Below are 17,885 nucleotides of genomic sequence, written 5' to 3'. Positions count from 1 at the left end.
TGACAGCTATACAATTTGGTTTGCAAAAACAAATGGGAGCATTCTGTATAAGGATAACTAATCATGCTATGAGATCCCCATACAGCAAAACTCTGCAGTGTTTCTGGTGATCCTGGATTCCCTGAAGTTCTCCACAGGTGTCATGAAACTCTCTTTATAGGTTTGGTTCAGTATCTGCTACAAACCCAAGGCGTTACCCTAAGGGAATGTACTGATAGTCAAAGAATTAAGGACTGGCTACCCTTATTTGGCATAAATATGTAACAAACTCTGAAAATCTGTAACAAAGTAATTATTTGTTAGCCTGATATGAATAGCTTTAGGAAAAACCTGTATTTGCCAGTGTCTGGACCTAAATCTCATCTATGTTTTACTAAATTTACTCAGTCAAATTTGGTAAAATTTATATAGGCAATACCCCTTCATTAGTATGACTAGAAGACTGCAGCCATCTTCCATTATAAATCCCTGTTTTAGTATTTCTATCTTTGGCTTGGAAAATTGGCTTGAACTGAAAAGTGCCACTCTGACAACTGGAAATGAAAACACATTTGCTACTTTTATTGCAAGTGCCTGTTGAAAGGTTGTGTGGAATAATTTGAGAATCCTAGGAGAAGATGTGATTGGTTAAAGCAACATGCACTGAGGTTAGAAATCCAAAAAAAGAGTAAAACACCATTCAAAGTAAACAATGTTAACACCTTTGGAGGTATGCAATGCAAAGAGTTTTCTTAAGTTTGTTAACTATAACATCGTCAGATAAAGCTCTAATGTGTAGATTTCTGTTCTAGAAAATTTATTGTCAAGATAAACAATGTAGTTTTGGGAAAAAAAAAATCCTGTCAACGCTAGTGAAAAAGGGCATGTCTCAAAACCAAAAGCTTTCTCAGCTCAAGGAGCTCTTCAGTGTACTTTTAACTCCTAATTTGACGACTTTGACCATGATCCACTTCCTGAAAACAGCCCAGAGTGAGTGATGATTAAAAGATGAGAAAGATGCTAGTAGCATAAGTAAACCAGTAATAAACAGTAAGACAGTAGCAAGATTATTTTTACAGGAGATATGTGGGAGCTTGTAAGTTTTAGTCCATTTTTTATTAGAGGAAAAAGAAAAGCAAAGAAGTATCGCACGACAAACAATTGCTTCTGTGAATGACAGAACAAGACATCTGAAAGCAAAACACTGTAGAACTTGATTTCTTTCCAGAAAAACCTGGTGCGTTGTCAGGTTACGTCTATATTTCAACAGTGTTTCAACTCAAGACCATATCGCACTCTCTTGACTCTGGAGTCATACAGTATCAAAAAATAGTAAGAACCACAGAGTTAAGTAAAGCTTGAAATGGGATTGCTTCACACCTGTATGGCCCAATGTGGAGGCACCTGACAACAATAGAAAATCTTCATGCGTTCAGACACAGACGTATTTGCATCTTCAAACTGGTCTGCAAGTGCCTGTAAATGCAAAGTATATTCTGATTTAGTATTTACATAGATTTAAACAACCTAAAAAAAATTATAAAATTCAAAGCATTCAGGATTTTAGGCATTCTTGACATAATGGAGAAATTATATTAAAGATAAATTCCAGTAAGCTTACACCATAATATGCTACAAGTCTTTTTATTATCCCATGTAAGAAAATGTAATAAAAATTTATGTAGAACCTCTTTATTACAGCTAATAATAAATAAAGAAAAGCTTTGAAGAGATTCGAATTTCAAAGTGATTGTAACAGGAATAAGAATCAAATTTACAATCCCAAACAAACACTTGCAGAGTAAAACTGTATCAAATATTGAAGTGACCTTGCCTAATGGATTTCAATCCTTTAGCTAGTTTTTTCCTAAGACAGTATTGACATGCTTCAGGCATGGACTTTCTTATTAAAAAGAGAGAGAAAGACAAACATATTATATTATAGCAGACCATGCTTTTGGAAACAGTTCTAATGCAGAATAAATTATTGTGACTTGGAGTACAATTGATTTCAGGCTTTTTTTTTTTTTTTCTCTTCTGGTGGAGCTTTTGATTGTTGCAATGTTTTCTTCTTAAATCCTTTGAAAGAGAATGGTAACTTTTGCATAGTAAATGTGCAGCACCTTCAGTACCATTTTTTTCTCTGAAAATCCACTATGAAGTTATTTCAATAAAAAATCAATACCAAGAAAAATAAACTATTAAAGGTACCTATAGCTGGAAAGTTGGTCAGAAATTTTAAGATAAGGGAGAAAAACTCTTCAAATGCCAGTTGTCACTAAACTAGCAAATTCAAGGCCAGAGGTATAAATAAGGGAATATTAAATTGCTTGCCTTCCCATGATTCATCTATCCAAGTATCACATACAACTCAGTCAGAGATTTATAGAAGGTGCTAGACAGGTTCTCAGAATCTTCTCAGCATGGAAAATGAATGCACAGATTCCCAAACAAAAGGAAAAATTGGATAGGATGACTTCCTTCTCTTTCTAAATCCAACTGTTGGCTACCTAACCTATATCAATAATGCAAATATTAGTTGTGTAAAGTTACAGTAATCAGTGACGTGATTTAAACTGCTAAACATCTTGTAAGTGCTATTAATATTAATGGGATTTATTAGGTGTCTTCATTCTTTTAGTAAGAAAAAAATCACCACATGCAGCAATAATCTAGGCTTTAAATCCATGCTTAACCTCCCAAAATTTAAATACTAATTTAATATTAGTATTTAAAACATTCAATCTTATTGACATTTTCTCTCATAAAATTATCTCCAGAGACCTGATCCTAGAGATTATTCAGAAACCTACCCCAAGAAAATGGCTGAGGTGTATCTGTAGTTAGGAAATGGGCAGATTAGTAAAATCACATTCCTTTACACAGTTGCAAGCAATCCAAAAGGAGTCAGATTAAAATAAAACCTTTAAAGTAATATTATTTAATTACACAGTTTACTTCACTACAAACTATATAACAAATCATATTTCACAGTTCCAGTTCTGCTGCAATGTTCTAATGCTATGCAAAAGCACATTTTTCTATATTCTGTTGCAAAAAAAAATTAAACTGAAAAATTGTCCAATTCCTTGGGTAATCATTTTACAAGACCAGACACAGTAGTAAATACAGTTGGAAAATTTAAAAATAATAATAATTGCTCTAAGCCTGAGCAGAGCCAGAAAATCCTAAATATGTATTTTTAAAAAGTCACAAAAAAGGCCCCACTTTCTAGCAGCTTTACACATGGAAGGAAAAAGGCTGATTGCCTTTAACAGTAATGAAAACAAGAATTTTCTATGTGTATTCTTTCAAAATAGCATAATCCCTTTTTAAACAGCAGTGTAATTCCCCAAGTACTATTTCGGGGTTTTTTCCTCCCACCCTAGATTGGGCACAGAAGTCTCCTTGATCTGTTCAAGACAAGAGGCCTTCTTGCACTGGATTCAGCACTGTCCACCCCATAGTATTTTCCTAGTAGCTTATTTTGATGGATTCTTCAGCTAAGATGCTCCACCCCTCAAGAGCATAAGTACTCATAGATTGAGTATGCAATGTTTGTTTTGTGGCTTGTCCTCCGCTATCTTCTATTTTCTTCTCCCCCTAAACAGCTACAGAAACTCAGTAGCAGCTGTCCCTCAGCAAATACTTAAAAGTTTAAAGTTTCTGGGCTGAGAAGAATGCCAGTAGAGGCTTTTTCAGGACAGCCATCTCTGTAGCATTTGCACACAGGTTTAATTTCATTATTAGCACCAGACATCAACCTGAGAATAATGCAGTACTTGCTCCAAGACAGATTATGCGTAGAAAATTTTCTAAAACGTTTCAAGTTTGATGCATTTAAGGCTGTTATTCCCTTTAAAAGCATGAGCAAATAAACTGTTTTTTAAAACAAAGGTTGTGTCCATTTTTCAGCAAAAGGTGGAACTTGCTTGTAACCTTTAATAAAGATCTGACTGATCTCGTGCCAGAAACCATCTCTTCTGGTGTACTGTGATCTTTCCTGCCTGCCCCCATGAGGCATTACAATAAAGCATTACATAGAACAAGTTATGCCAAATATTTGTGTTTTGTAATATATAAAAGGTATATATATTCTTTGACAGATGTAGTTCTTCCCTCAGAAAAGCCACAAACAGAAGGGGATAGTCACGCTGAACCCTTTAGTTTAATAACTTTTATATGCAGTATTTCATTGTTAGTTTAGATATGATACTCATAAACATACGTGCCTCTCTATGACCCATTTAATCTATTCTGTATTACAACTGGAACACCCTGCTTAAAAAGATTAATCTATTGGAAACATCCTGTACTTTTTCTGTTGCTGGCAGACTTTAGTATACCTACCATATACCACATATTTGCATTTTGCTTATGGCAAATTGCACAATAGTATATATATCTACAGGCAATAAAAACCCCCACAAGTTGCTTGTAAGTAGCACAAAAAGCCTCATTCAAGCTTTAGCACAAAACATATTGTAAATAAACAGACTATAAATAAATATTCAAACAAAAAATTTATATATGGCCAAAAAAATAATTAGAACTTAGGAGTTAGATTAATTTTTGAATTTCACATTTCTGAATAATGTAAACACGAAATACTTAAAACAAAGAATTTCAGAGAAGTTCTTAAGCCCATGTTATTAATTGCAAGCATGTAAATATTTTCAGCTTCCTCCTGCCTAAGGTAGAGACTGGATGTCATTCTGTTACACAGATAGAAATCTCAAGGAAAAAACACAACACAAAACAAAATGTGATGCATTCAGGTAACTCAGTGCAGTTTTTTACTGGCAATCATACCAAGCATAATTCTTTCATGTTACTTAGGTGTCCTTAGATGCCTGTAAGGAGAAAAAAAAATACTGTCTAGATACTCAGCTCCTCTAATTGCTCACAGCTCTTTCTGCACTATTAGAAATAGCCAACCTTTTTTTTTTTTGTTTTGTTTTTTTGTTTGTTTGTTTTTGTTACACCAGCAAAGTGCTCTTTGGCTGAAATCTGTTTTTCAACTATTCTTACCAAGTTGCAAATCTCAAGATCATCTTTAGTTATTTGGTGAAGGGCACAGGAAGATGAAGAGAGTAGATTGACAACTTCAGTCTATTTTGTCTTGAATTCTATCAGAATGTCTTAGGTAACATCTTGGGACACCCATTGTTTTCCCTTCTTAAAAAAAGAAATAAAAATCTTTTCCCTAAGAATAGCTTCCCTATACAGTGAAATCTTGACTGATACCCAGTAGATTCAGTTGAAAAATTACTTGGCAGGAAATACACATTCTTCCAGTAGCTAAGCCTGACCCAGCAACCATACAGTATATAATGGTAAGTACATCAGAAATATGACACACAGGCAAAGTGTTTATACTTCAGCTATCCCAATGAAAGGCAATCACATGTAAAGAAGTCTGTTTTCAATATATGTATTTTCTTGAAAGACATCCAATCTAGCTTCACATGTTCCTGGAAAGCTCTCTATACATCAGGGAAAACCAAACAAACCTATCGTTCTCTGTTAATGATTTATCTACTCACCAAAGAGGAAAATAAGCATCTTCAGCAACAACTGGCTTGAAATCAATTCAATTTCCAGTAAAAATGAAAACACTCTAAATGTATTAAATAGTCCATGCCTGATTGTATGACATACTCAAATAGAAGCACATCAATCTCCCCTGAAGACTCAGTTGTTCTTTATCAAAACAGGAGGAATCCACAAAACCACAATTCTTTCCACAATCATATAGCAATATTTGGCACAGCCTGTCTGGTACACAACTAATACAGAAACCAAACCAAAACAAAATTTTCACTCAGCTGGAAGGCGTTTTACGGTCCTGCCAGTCACTTGCACCAAACAGGTTGAGGGTCAGAGACTGGACTACAGGTCTTCTGCTACTTCACTGAAGAGCAACTACAATTTAACAGGGACTCAGGATACTAAAAACCTTGCCCCACAAACCCATGGGCTGTGGAAACAAAATATCAACTGGTGTAACATGTACACCCATCAATCCTTTAACAGTCTTCAATTACTTAACCTAGGGCACTCAGCTGCAAGTTTGAATGGCACCAGCCTTGCACTGGAGGCGATTTTCTTGTAGGTCTGTAGGAGGAGGTAGCACAGTGCTGACAAAGGAACAGATGCATTTTGCTTTCAGCTGCCTCTTTTTACTTGAGATACCCCAACCTTGGCCAGAGGGAGAGGTCTAAAGGACAAACTGACTCCTCCACCAGCAGCTGCCACTGCCTGCTTCCTGCTACCAGTTTTTTCCAGGGGAAGAGAAGAACCTGAGCCCATGAGTCTGCTGGGCCTCTGACCATTCATCCAGTCCTCAGTCTGCACCTTTAATGGAGAACCAGAGGGAAGAAAGCAGATTTCAGACCAGAGGAATTGTCCTGGCAAGGTGCAGTGCTTAAGCACTCCTGAAGGAGTTGAAGATTGCATTGTGATTCGGCATTCTGTAACTTTTAAGTGTCTGAACTTGCAACATTAATAATGATTATGTTTGCACGCATTTTACATGGGGAAAACAGATAAAACGAGAGATGAAGTGTTCTTTGGTAGAATCATTTACTGCATGTTTCTATTTCTAGGCAACTTCAATGTTTGCGCAGATCTGCATCTGGAAAAATGGGTGGGTGTAGCACAGCAATGTGCATAATAGCTACAAACAACAATATTTATGCCATTTAAAATCTAGTTTCAGGCATGGTAGGTCATATTGTTTGCCCAAGTCTTATCACAAAACTGCAGTGCTATAATTTACCACATCCAGATAGACAGCAATACTGTGAAGAAACTGGGTAACTGCAAAAGCAAATGGAAATATTGAAGAGTCAATATATCACAGAACTCTCCATACACTGATCCAAATGATTATTTGATTCAATGGTCTTTAAATCAGTTTGGAAAGTTCAGAAGCCAAATATATTCCTTAATTCATAATGATAAATGGAACAGGAACTAAATCAGTTAGGCCGGCAGTTCTCTAGTTAGAAGCTACATTCAGCCCACACTATTGCAGTTTGTCCCCAGTATAACAGTTTCCAATCAACTGATTCTTTACATACTAGATTCCCAAAATTTCCTACCTCTGAACATTTAGAAGCCACATACAATTACTGTTTTAAATAATTTTTTTAATAACCCTCCCCTCACTGTAACTTACTGAAGAGCTAGGCCCTTGGCAGGATGGAAATCCTTTCGGTAGAAACACAGAAAAAGCAGTTGTCACTCCCTACTATAGCATGACAGTTACCAACTTATTTCAAAGCATGAACGTTTTCATTCTTGGAATTAGTTCTTGGTTTTGTAAATAATACAACCATTTAATCTAAAAAAAGAGAAGTAACATTTTCCCCTCATTAATGACACAATAGTCCATTCTCTTCTATTTTATCCTTTCTTCAAACATTATTTTTCTTTACTATTTTTAAATTTATCTCACAAAGATTTGTAACCAGTTTAAGGATCTTTTTTACAAATCCCTTCACCCCACTGTCTGTGAATCCTAGGTCAATGATTATGAATCTCCGCAGCTTATACCTCATCAGTTTTGTCACAGAAACTGATCTGCTGAAATCTTACTCTTAACTGTTGTTCAAGAAACTGCCTGAAGTATTCTCCTTGATTATCTCTGGTGTTGTTCTACATGATAAAAATAAAATGCTTCCAGTGTAATATGTTCTCAGACTCTACCATGATTTGGCTATATAACCACTTTTTTGCCCCTACTTTAAAATTTGAGAGTAATTCTTTTCAGCTTTTATCAGATTTCCTTCTGAAAATCTCCTTTGACAACAAATACATTGGCTTCTCTTAAAATCACAGTTGTATGCTGACCTGAGGAAGTGTGGTTTTTTTACTATCAGAAGAAAAGGAAAGCCTTACTGACAGACTGTTTCTTTTTTATTGGGTGAGTATATACAAGGACAAAAGCAAGGACCCCTAATTCTGGGATTTACTAAATTGGCTTTGACTTATTACTATTCCAACTTCTGGAAGTATTGGAGTACTACTATTTCCATATTCTTTCACTTTGAATACTTTTAAAACCAAAAACATTCTCTAGTCTCTCATTTCCTGCAATGGTTAAAGTAGCACTAAAATACCTTCTAATGGAAGAATTTTTCAGAACAATGCTGGATCCCTTTCAAAATATTAAAAAACACACAGACACAAACACTTCTATCAATAACATTTGTCTCATTGTTATTGCACTGTTTCCCAGGAATTGTTTTTGTATGTCTTAGCTTCATTTCAGTAAATAAGAAGGCCCTATCTACTACATGCACGACTATAAATTAGTCTTTCAAGACTGAATTAATCCTCCACATTTTGAGGAACAGGTCACCCAGGGCCTTGGAACTCCTTGAACTACAGTATCCTACATGGTTAGTGCCTTCTTGTCGTGCTGAAAAACTCATTCATTTAGTAGGCTTTGCAGGGGAAGACTAGGAATATATTCCTTGGAGAAAACTGTGGGAGGACAAAGACAACTGCTTTGCTTTATTTAACTGACGTAATTTCTTACCTATAATAAACTGATCACCCCTACTGAACTATAACTGCAAAATTATCATCATCAGGGCATTTTACACTTGCTCTGCATATGATTTTATTGTTCTTGAAAACTATTAAAATCTCAAAGGAATGCAAAATTTAATCTGTTTGTCTTTATTTGGCTCTTACAAAACATTTTATGGAGTAAATAGTTTCCATATTTTTAATAGACTACAGTCCTAATCAAGTGAAATCTGCATACAGGCTTGTGTTTTTGAAGATAAAGTATACCTGAGTCAGAAAGAACTGATATGTTTATGTAATTTGAATTAATAAACATCAATATTATTTCAGCCAACAAATAATTTTGGGTTTTTTTTTTATTTGTTTGGTTTGCTGTTGGTTTTTGTTTTGTTTTGTTTTTTTTGCATTAGTGACTTCTGTTCCTTTAAAAGACTAATTTTCATCAGCAATGAGAATCAGAATGTCTTTCAATTATAAATAGCCTTCTTTTTTCTTTTTTTTTTTTTTAAACCAGGAGGATCCCATGTAAACATGTTTAAGACAATTATATCTTTAGTGGAAAATTCCTGGGTTTTTTAAAATTCAAATGTTAGAGAATGATGAATGGCATTTCTCACATCCTAAAGAAACTAACCTGCCATTGTCTTAAGAGTTTTCTAGATGGAAATGGAAGTGTGATTAGCAAATAAAGCAAATGTACATTACTATACCAGTTAAATAGAATTATAGGCCTTGTAACCAGAAAGACAACTATCCAACTGTGTTTTGCATTTACAAGTTGCTCCTTTCTTACATGTATCTTAGAAACAAATAGGTTCTGATTACACTGTTTTTACAAGACATTAAAATTAGTAGATCTCAGTTTCAGGCCTGATTTCATACAGCAAACAAGAAAAACATGCTGTCTTGTCTTAGCAGCTCCCAAGGAGTTTCTCAACTCTGAATAAACCACGTGTTGAGCTATGAAAGAAAACATGCCTTTGCACCTGTGTGGCAGCTGCTGAAGACTGGTTTGCCACTTCAGCATACTCCCATCCCAGGTAATATGATTTTCACCAGATTTTCACCAGGTCATGCATCCAATTGCCTTTAAACCTCAGGAGCAAAACATGTCCTGCTGGTATATTAATATAGATTACTGATTATAAGTGTAAGTTAATTTAGATTACTGATTATAAGTGTAGTTTTAATAGATATTGTAGTAGAATATCTAAACATTAATTGGATGTACCAGTTTTTCTCTACCCCAGCTTATGTCATAACTGTGCTATCACTTGGACTTTTAAACTTTGTTGTTCTACAGGTAGTGACTGCATCATAATAGAGATATTGAAGGCAGAAAGATATTAACATTTTCAAGTATTCAGCATGAAGTGATTCAGCTAAATAACTAATTTTAAACAACTCTCCTACACTTCCTACTGTATAAAAACATTGATTTACCACTTCTTGTTGACCTCACTTCAGAAAGCAAGCATTTAGAAAAATTACACTTGTTTTACTGCCTACCTTTAGTAGGCATTTTATCTGTGAGGTTTTTCAGTCTAATTCTCTGGTGTACCAGTTAAAGCTGTATCTTTTTTCTACTTTCAACAGTGGAAAACTGGAAAGTTACAGTTTATACAACATTTCCCAGAACTTCTTTGTGATATTCTGGTAGTTCATTCTTCCCTACTCCATTCCTACTTTGTCCTCAGGCAAAGAAATTAATTCTTCACTTTAAACTTACTTCCTAAGTATACTCTACATGTTTAAAGCAAGATCATCATCTGAAGTTATCCAAATGTAATGAGTTCAAATTCCAAAATTACTCAGGAGTAGACTACGTCTTGAGTTTAAGGTACTGGTTTTACCTATACTATCATTTTGCTGGCAGGAAGGCGAGGAGGCCAAAAACTTGTAAGACATTTATGCAAAAGAACTTGAAGTACTGGACTACCAAAAAGAGAGTTTTTGCATAACTCCAGGTGAACTTTTAAGATGCAAGAAGATGTTATGAGTTATAAGGTAAAGTATGCTGGAGCAGAAGTTATTGATTAGGGTGCTGGAACTGTGTGTGTCTGTATTTTTTCTAAAATTAGTCATGTAGTAGATTCTTAAGGTGAATGTTTTTGTTTGCTATACCAGGCCTTGCAAATGTGTATTTCTCTTTGAAACCAATGCCAGCCAACTAGGAAACAAATGTTCACTTAGGTTGTCAGTGTCATGTTACCAAAAAAAGCATCGATTTCTTTATAATAGGGCTTTTGCAGCTGGGTGGGGAAGGAAAGCACACAAGAGGAAATGAGTCCAACAATCCCAAATGAAATATAAAGCATTTTGATATCAAAATTAGCACAAAAGAGGTCAAGGTCACGAGCAGAAGGTAACTTGGATTCATGAATGTCTGACTTAGTATTTCCTTTTCTTTTGAAACTGAGAGCCAAGCAGTATACCAGGCAATATAGAGCATGTCCTATGCAATTGCCATTTGGAATGTTTTGTTGTAGTCAAACACTACCACCTAAAGAAGCATGGTGAAACAAATGAGGTCTGTAACAGCACAGTAGCATTAGTGACTTTGAAAATTATGAGCTTACTGTTCTGGACAAATATTGAGCCCAAAGTTACTGAGCTCCAGTGCTTAGGATATGGGTTTCAATGTTGAAGCCTGTTAATGACTTAAGTATCAGGACAAATCCACTTAAAGAGGACACAAAATCTTCAGAAAACTACAATATAGATTTTTTTCTTTATGCCATTTACATTTATTTTTTACTTATTTTAATGTTACTTATATGAAACATAATTTTATAGTTATTGCATTATCCTTACCAATCAAGTGTACCTTCTTGAATGTTTTTGCTTTCAAAGAAAAAGCTGTTTCACCTGTCAATTATGTTATTCATTTTTATGATGTATCAAAAGGTATAAGCAGAACTTCTCCTAAAGCCTGTAGAGGCTATATTTATCAGCTCGCTTGTGAAGGATGGATTTAAAACCAGAAAATGAGTGGCATTTTCTGTTGAAAAAGCAAGAATACTGATATCATCCATCAATTCACCATGACAGGGGTACATTTTAAGTTAGTCCAAATATACGGTAGATCATTTGGCATTTGGGGAAAGAACATCCCCATTCCCCATTTCCATATATGCATCTTGCCCCCTTTTTGGTATGCTTGCAGCTTATTTGTTTGCAGTGCAGCATTGTAACCTTACTCCGCAGTCTCAAAAGCCAAATACATCTGGCTGGCCTTAGGTTTAACCTGAGTTTTTGTATAAATCAGGAACAGGAGAGGTAGTTGTAGTCCAGTAGTCCATCCTCTCAAAGAGATCTACATTGAAGGTTCCCCCTTTCCTATCAGATGATTTGGCATTTTTGTCACAGCTCGATATAGCTGCATATATCTGCCCTAGACCAGTAGCCATATGCCTCATGCAATCACACATGTGGAGACTCACCCACAGAGGACAACTGTTTCTTGTATAGATAAGTCCCCCGTTTGTAGCTAGTTAGCTAGCTTTGATACTGCTATTGGTGAACAGCAGTTGTATAACACTTTGCACAGGGTGCACGACCTGCAGAGGAACTGGATACACTTCAAAATAGTAAGCCTGCATTAAGTTTCAAGCTGTTGTGGTTACACTGCTCTTATAGTTCCCAAATCAGCTTGCTCTGGGGGAAGGCACAACTGCAGTCAATGCTGAAAAATAGATCCAAAGTCTTTTTCCGTCAGCTTTGGTTTCTGGTTTTCACTAAAGGGGGAAGTGAGGACAAGGACAGAGAAGAAATAAAAAGAAGAAAAGCTATCATTGTTAAGTCAGAGTTTAATTACAATATAGGAGGAACAGACAACTGCCTTAACAGATAAGAGACAGTCTGGTTTGTAATACGTGGCATATGCACTGGATATTGTGACTCAAGAAAACCTGTCCACCAGTACTGCATAGCTAACATGGTTTGTTAACTCACCTCAGGACACTTATCTTCAGATCTGCAATGATATTTATGACATACAGCAGCAGAGATTAATCTATTCAAATGCAGCAACAGCTGTAAAGCCTCATCTATGCAATTTAGCAATAGGTGGGAATAATGTGTCCTCCACACCTTGTATGTGGTCTGATTACATGTGGAACTTAATTATTTGAATTGTTTAGTTCCTTGAAGTTGAGCTTATAATGCTCATGCGTTCCAGGGCAAAGCTTAGGCAGAAGATGTGAATGTTGACTCCTGGAATCTGTCGACACTCATATTTTTCTTTGCAACTCTCTGTCATCACTTTGTCTATTAAAAAAAAGTGTAATATTACTATTCAATACGGCTTAAGGATTCTCCTATCTGACAATATTATGATGCCTAACACCATCATTCAAATTGTCAGGACACTGAGCAAAGAAACTGTAAAGGGAGAAAGGTAAATGCCTTCAAAGCTAATATTCAATGGGAAACATTTGGAAAAAAACGGGAACTTAGTATTTTTGGCTCCTTTTAGAAAGTGCATTGACACTGGAAGTGGAACAGCTCAGGCACTGAACATAGTTCTCATATAAGCAAAAAGGTTTGTACTTTAAAAGTACTAGCTGAGAAAATATGAAGAAACTTTAGCACAGAAAGAATGGTTTCATTCTTTTCCCCACACCAATAGCGCTGATCCAAACTGGCAAATACAACACTGCAGAAGAAAACTTCTAGGCAGAAATAATTACCTGGAAAATTATACTATTCAATATTCTCTTTTTTTGCCAGTAGTACAAAAGCACTTGAATAACTCTTGGCAGGCTGGATCCCTGGTTTTGTTTTTTTTTCCCTCCAACAAAACCCATAATTGCATAGTGGAAGAAAACCAGAGGGAGCCAAGCACCACCACTTTAATTATTTTAAATGTGCTAATGAGTTCAGTGGATCCCCTGAATCACTTGTGTAATGTAGCATTGTCTGTCAAATCTGTCATCTGCTTAAACAAAATAAAATACATTCTGGAGATGTGTGTCTTGAGACTGAAATCATAACTATCACCAAGAGGTCACTCTCTCCTGCGATTGCTTTCTGAAGCAGTAACATTCATTTCTAGGGTTCTGGAGACCTTGTGATCTTGTGTAGAATTCATCAAGGAAAGGTTTTATAAGACACCTGGCTTTTCTCATCTTTGCAAGCACTATTTGGAACATGTGTTCTAATAATAAATACAAACTAATAGTTGAAAATTATAGGGGTATCAATGGAGGATCTCTACAGGATAGAAGTCTGTCTTCCACTTACTACACTCCTGAAGGAAGTGAGACAAATCTCTTTCAGTTCATCAGCGCATCTCACAGATCCCAATAACTTTCTGTTAAAACTTTCAACTTCATGTGAAACAAATTTATTAGCGATAAATTTTTCTCCTCCTTCTCCTCTCCCATCCCATGCACAACTAAAAGCAACGATTAAAATCTTATTTAACATACTCTTAGAGTACAAGAGGGGGTTAAAGAATAGGAATAGGAACTCCTAGTAGGTGATCCAATAATTTAGCTGAACAGACAAGAGCTGTCAATCCCTTGGCCATACTAAAAGTCTCTTTCTATTGCTCCAACCATGGTCTTGAGAGGGCTGATCAGAAAGATACATGACTTGAGAAGCAAAAGAAGTTAGCCTCAAACTTCTTTAGATCAGCCTAGTGGGAGGAATACTGCTCCCCTCTCCTTTTTGAACTCTCCTCTTAACTGCTGAACTTGTCCAATTTAGAACAACAGCCAAGTAAAGCAAAGCAGAGGGAGCAAGTTGGCAAGGAGGTGACAGTTTAATTTTGAAAATAAAAGGGATATATTTCTATGATAAATGACATAAGCTCCTTGCATAACCATTTAAAGACCATCAATGTGAAAATAACAGAACAGCAAAGTTGCATTCAGGCTCATTGAGCTCAAGGTGCCAGTTCTGTTAGATCGATACCAGCCTTCTCTTTCTATAGATGTACATAAATCCTTTTCAGATTTGAAAGAACTGAACACCAACCAGCATGTTTCTATAGTAAGAACAATTTACACACACACACACACACAAATAATCATTATTTCCCTTTCTTGTACACACAGAAAAACATTAGTTGCTGGAGAAAACGACACTCTGAAGTATTATTTAAGTGAAAATTACAGGGCAGTTGACACAGAATTCCCAACCCCATACATCTGTGTATGACTAAGGATATAAAACAAGATCTCATGTGACATTTCGATCTTAGACATAATGATTAGCCCGTAATATTGCCAGTCTGCTCCCAGGTCTCCTGAAGTCTTATTAAAAACACCCTTTTCAAGACACATTTCTCTCCCCCTAACAGGCAAATTCCTTTGCTGCCAAGAAAAGCAAGCAAGAGTGAAGCATATGAAATACCACATATGTTCTACTGCGTGTTAGGAAAACCAAGTGATTAGCTTACAGGCATGCTATCACCAGGTGCCACGAGCAGCAGAAAATACAATCAAAAAAGGGGCACATAGCAAGCTGAGGAAAGCTGCAAGCATTGAGGTAGCCAGTGTAACCACCCAGATCAAGCTGCAGGCAGTAGCTGTAACAAGTCACTGCAGGACAAGCCTGAGCAGGCTACTGGTCTACCAGGCACATGGCAGCTTCACCTCTTCCACTGCCAGTGTAATCCAGCAGTAACGATGCTCTCACTTCTACCCAACCATTCTTTATACAAAGCACAGCATGTTAATTCATTTTGCTGCGTTCTTAGAAATATTTAAAGATCCACTGAAATGGAAGAGTACACTTGCTTCATAGATCAAGAAACTACAGTGGGATGCTATTTGTTATGTGCTTTAAACTGGTTGTTTTGTTTTTTAAATCACCCCTTCCTTTTCTCTTTTTTCATAGCTCTTTGACCACTCAAAATTCCTTTTTTCTCCCCCATCCTATTACTTGAGCTCTGGCTGCGCTGTGCACAGTAATTTGTGGTTTAACAGCTTATTCCAGCCCATTTTCCACTATTAATAGTTTCTGAACTACTCTCTTACAATAGAAGGTAGGTGAAGATCCCAAAATTGATGTAGAAATGGCCAGTTTCTGGTTATGTGGATAGCTATTTATCAAAAGACATCCCCTTTTCTTCCTGTTTTCTCCCTCCCTTTCTTTCCTTTCTTTCCACCCTAGCACTTCTCACCCTCCTTCACCTACACCCACACGGAAAAAAACAAAACACCTAATCTTAAAAAAATTATACCCTATCCAGAGTCACATTTTGGTTGGCAGTAGCTTGATCCAGACTTCAATGTATGTTATACTGGTCATGATTAAGTATTCTAGTGGAATGTAAAATAACTGTTTTAGCGCTCAAATAGTGTTTCCTTTTCTTAGAAAAATGGCTGAAAAAAAAGTACTGGCTTTAGAAATCTTTAACCTTATTTTTGTGGATCCAAACCTCACTTAGGCAAAAACTGGACAGAGACAACCAGCAGCATCCAGAAAAAAACAAGAAAAAAAAAATCTCTTTTCTTCACTTTCAGTTAGCTACTAGTTGAAGTAGGTTCCAGAGCACCCAGAACGATCATTTTAAAATCTGTTCCAAAGACTACATCACCTGTAGTTCAGATTTTTAAAGTAATCAGAGAAAGGTTTTGAAAATTATCATTCCGATTCCTTTTGAAGCTTTTCAATTAGAAAAAAATACAAAATCATTTAATAAGGACTGTTTAACATAAGATAGGGACATATTTAATACTTGGAGCACGGCAAATAAATTCAACCAATATACTCTCATTTCAAAAATAGCTGCAATTATTTTCAAATAATTAAAATAAGTTAAACATACATAGCCAGGCCCACAAAAAAATGTAGCCAAAACCTGCTTGCTTTGACAAACCAACAATGTAGCCTGGCTTGCTTTAGAGCTGAAAAGCAGCATACACCTGCCCAGTGATATTAATCTAATAAGATGCTTGTCAGCTGCAGACCCAGCATAGAAGTAGGTAAGGGTGGAAACGGGAAAAAGGAGGAGAGTTAAAGTAGAAGAGGAGAGTCCCAGCATCAATACCGTCAGAGCCTATCAATGGCTCATGCACCCCTCAGACACCCTTGAAGTAACTAACTTAGAGGATTTAGTTTACCACTTCTTATTCATGCTGCCTTACAAGAATTTTTATAATTATTTAAAAAAATTGATATTGCAAACAGGGGGAATCTAATCATATTTACACCCACCTCCTTCCTTAATCTTCAATATCTAATCTTTCTACAGCAATCTGAACTAGTAAACATAAAACTGTAAAGCAAACAAACAAACCCCACCAAAACAATTTCTATGAAAATTCTATGGTTTTGAAATCCATTTTCTACCAATAAATGGCTGCAGAACTCACTAGCTCTTTGGCATCTTCATGAAGATGATATATCAAAAAAACGTGTGTCATATAAAAATAATATCATTCACTATGATTTCTGATTCCTTCTTACAACTGTTAGAAACCACAATATTAAAAAAATTCTGATCTGATGGAACTCAGGAATGAAAACCTTAAATGGAAAGTTATTCAAGTTATTTGATTATTTTAGCACGTATCAATCCTCAAACAACTGTTAACTATTTTTGGAAACTGAGCTTGATACCATATCAAATCAACACAAATATGTCATTATATTCAAAGGTCTAGAAAACTTAAAAGAAAGAAAACAGAAGCACACTAGAAGACAGTATTTAAAACCACAGATTTTGTGTCTCCTCTGAGATCACCTCCCAAAATATCACAGCACATACTAATCAAATCTCTCACATTACTACAGTTTCAGCATACAAAAGTCACACAAATGTACTTGCAACAGTAACGCCTTTGTGAAGATTTCCATCATAAGACTGTCAAACTGTATAGTGTAACCAATTTCTGGTACTCAGGTTTAATCAAGGTAGACAAAAATGCTGGAGACACGGCAACTGTTTTATGGCTATGGGCATCAAGGATCCTGAGATTGCTTCCCAATTGCCATCAGATGCTACACCTCCTAGAACTGGAATCCTGGCTTCATTGACACTCTTCTAATGACCAGGAAATTCCACTAGAGCAACTGCGTGTCCTCTTCAGCAAAAGAAAAATGCACCAGCACACCCAATCTGCACTCCTTCAAAGAGCCAAGCACCAATAATGATTTTAAATGAAACATCAGCTTTTCAGGATTTAATTACACAGCACCATAATCCTAAATTTTATACATTCCCAACTGTTTTAGTCAGCAGGACTGCTGCCTAATGGACACATAGAAATGCCTGCTGTTCATGTGTGACAAGACTTAACAGCATAAAGATGAAAAATGGCTAACAAAACTCTGTAATATGAAGGGAAAAATTAGTATTTCTATAGCTTACAGACCTTTCCTTTGAAAAATCTATTTTGTAAAAAAATCCT

At 36.0% G+C, this 17,885-nt stretch overlaps 1 protein-coding gene across 1 annotated transcript in view; it reads right to left on the bottom strand.

The window, feature by feature from the left end:
- TTC27 (tetratricopeptide repeat domain 27) overlaps nt 1–17,885 on the bottom strand; it is a 126,668-nt gene that overhangs the window by 35,213 nt on the left and 73,570 nt on the right. Inside the window, exon 11 of the mRNA XM_055816414.1 lies at nt 1,360–1,455. Coding sequence (XP_055672389.1) covers nt 1,360–1,455 — 96 coding nt within the window. The remainder of the gene's footprint in view (nt 1–1,359; nt 1,456–17,885) is intronic.

Source organism: Falco peregrinus, chromosome 11, assembly GCF_023634155.1.
Source record: "Falco peregrinus isolate bFalPer1 chromosome 11, bFalPer1.pri, whole genome shotgun sequence".
NCBI classification, from domain to species: Eukaryota; Metazoa; Chordata; class Aves; order Falconiformes; family Falconidae; genus Falco; species Falco peregrinus.
This window is presented reverse-complemented; position numbering and strand designations above follow the sequence as displayed.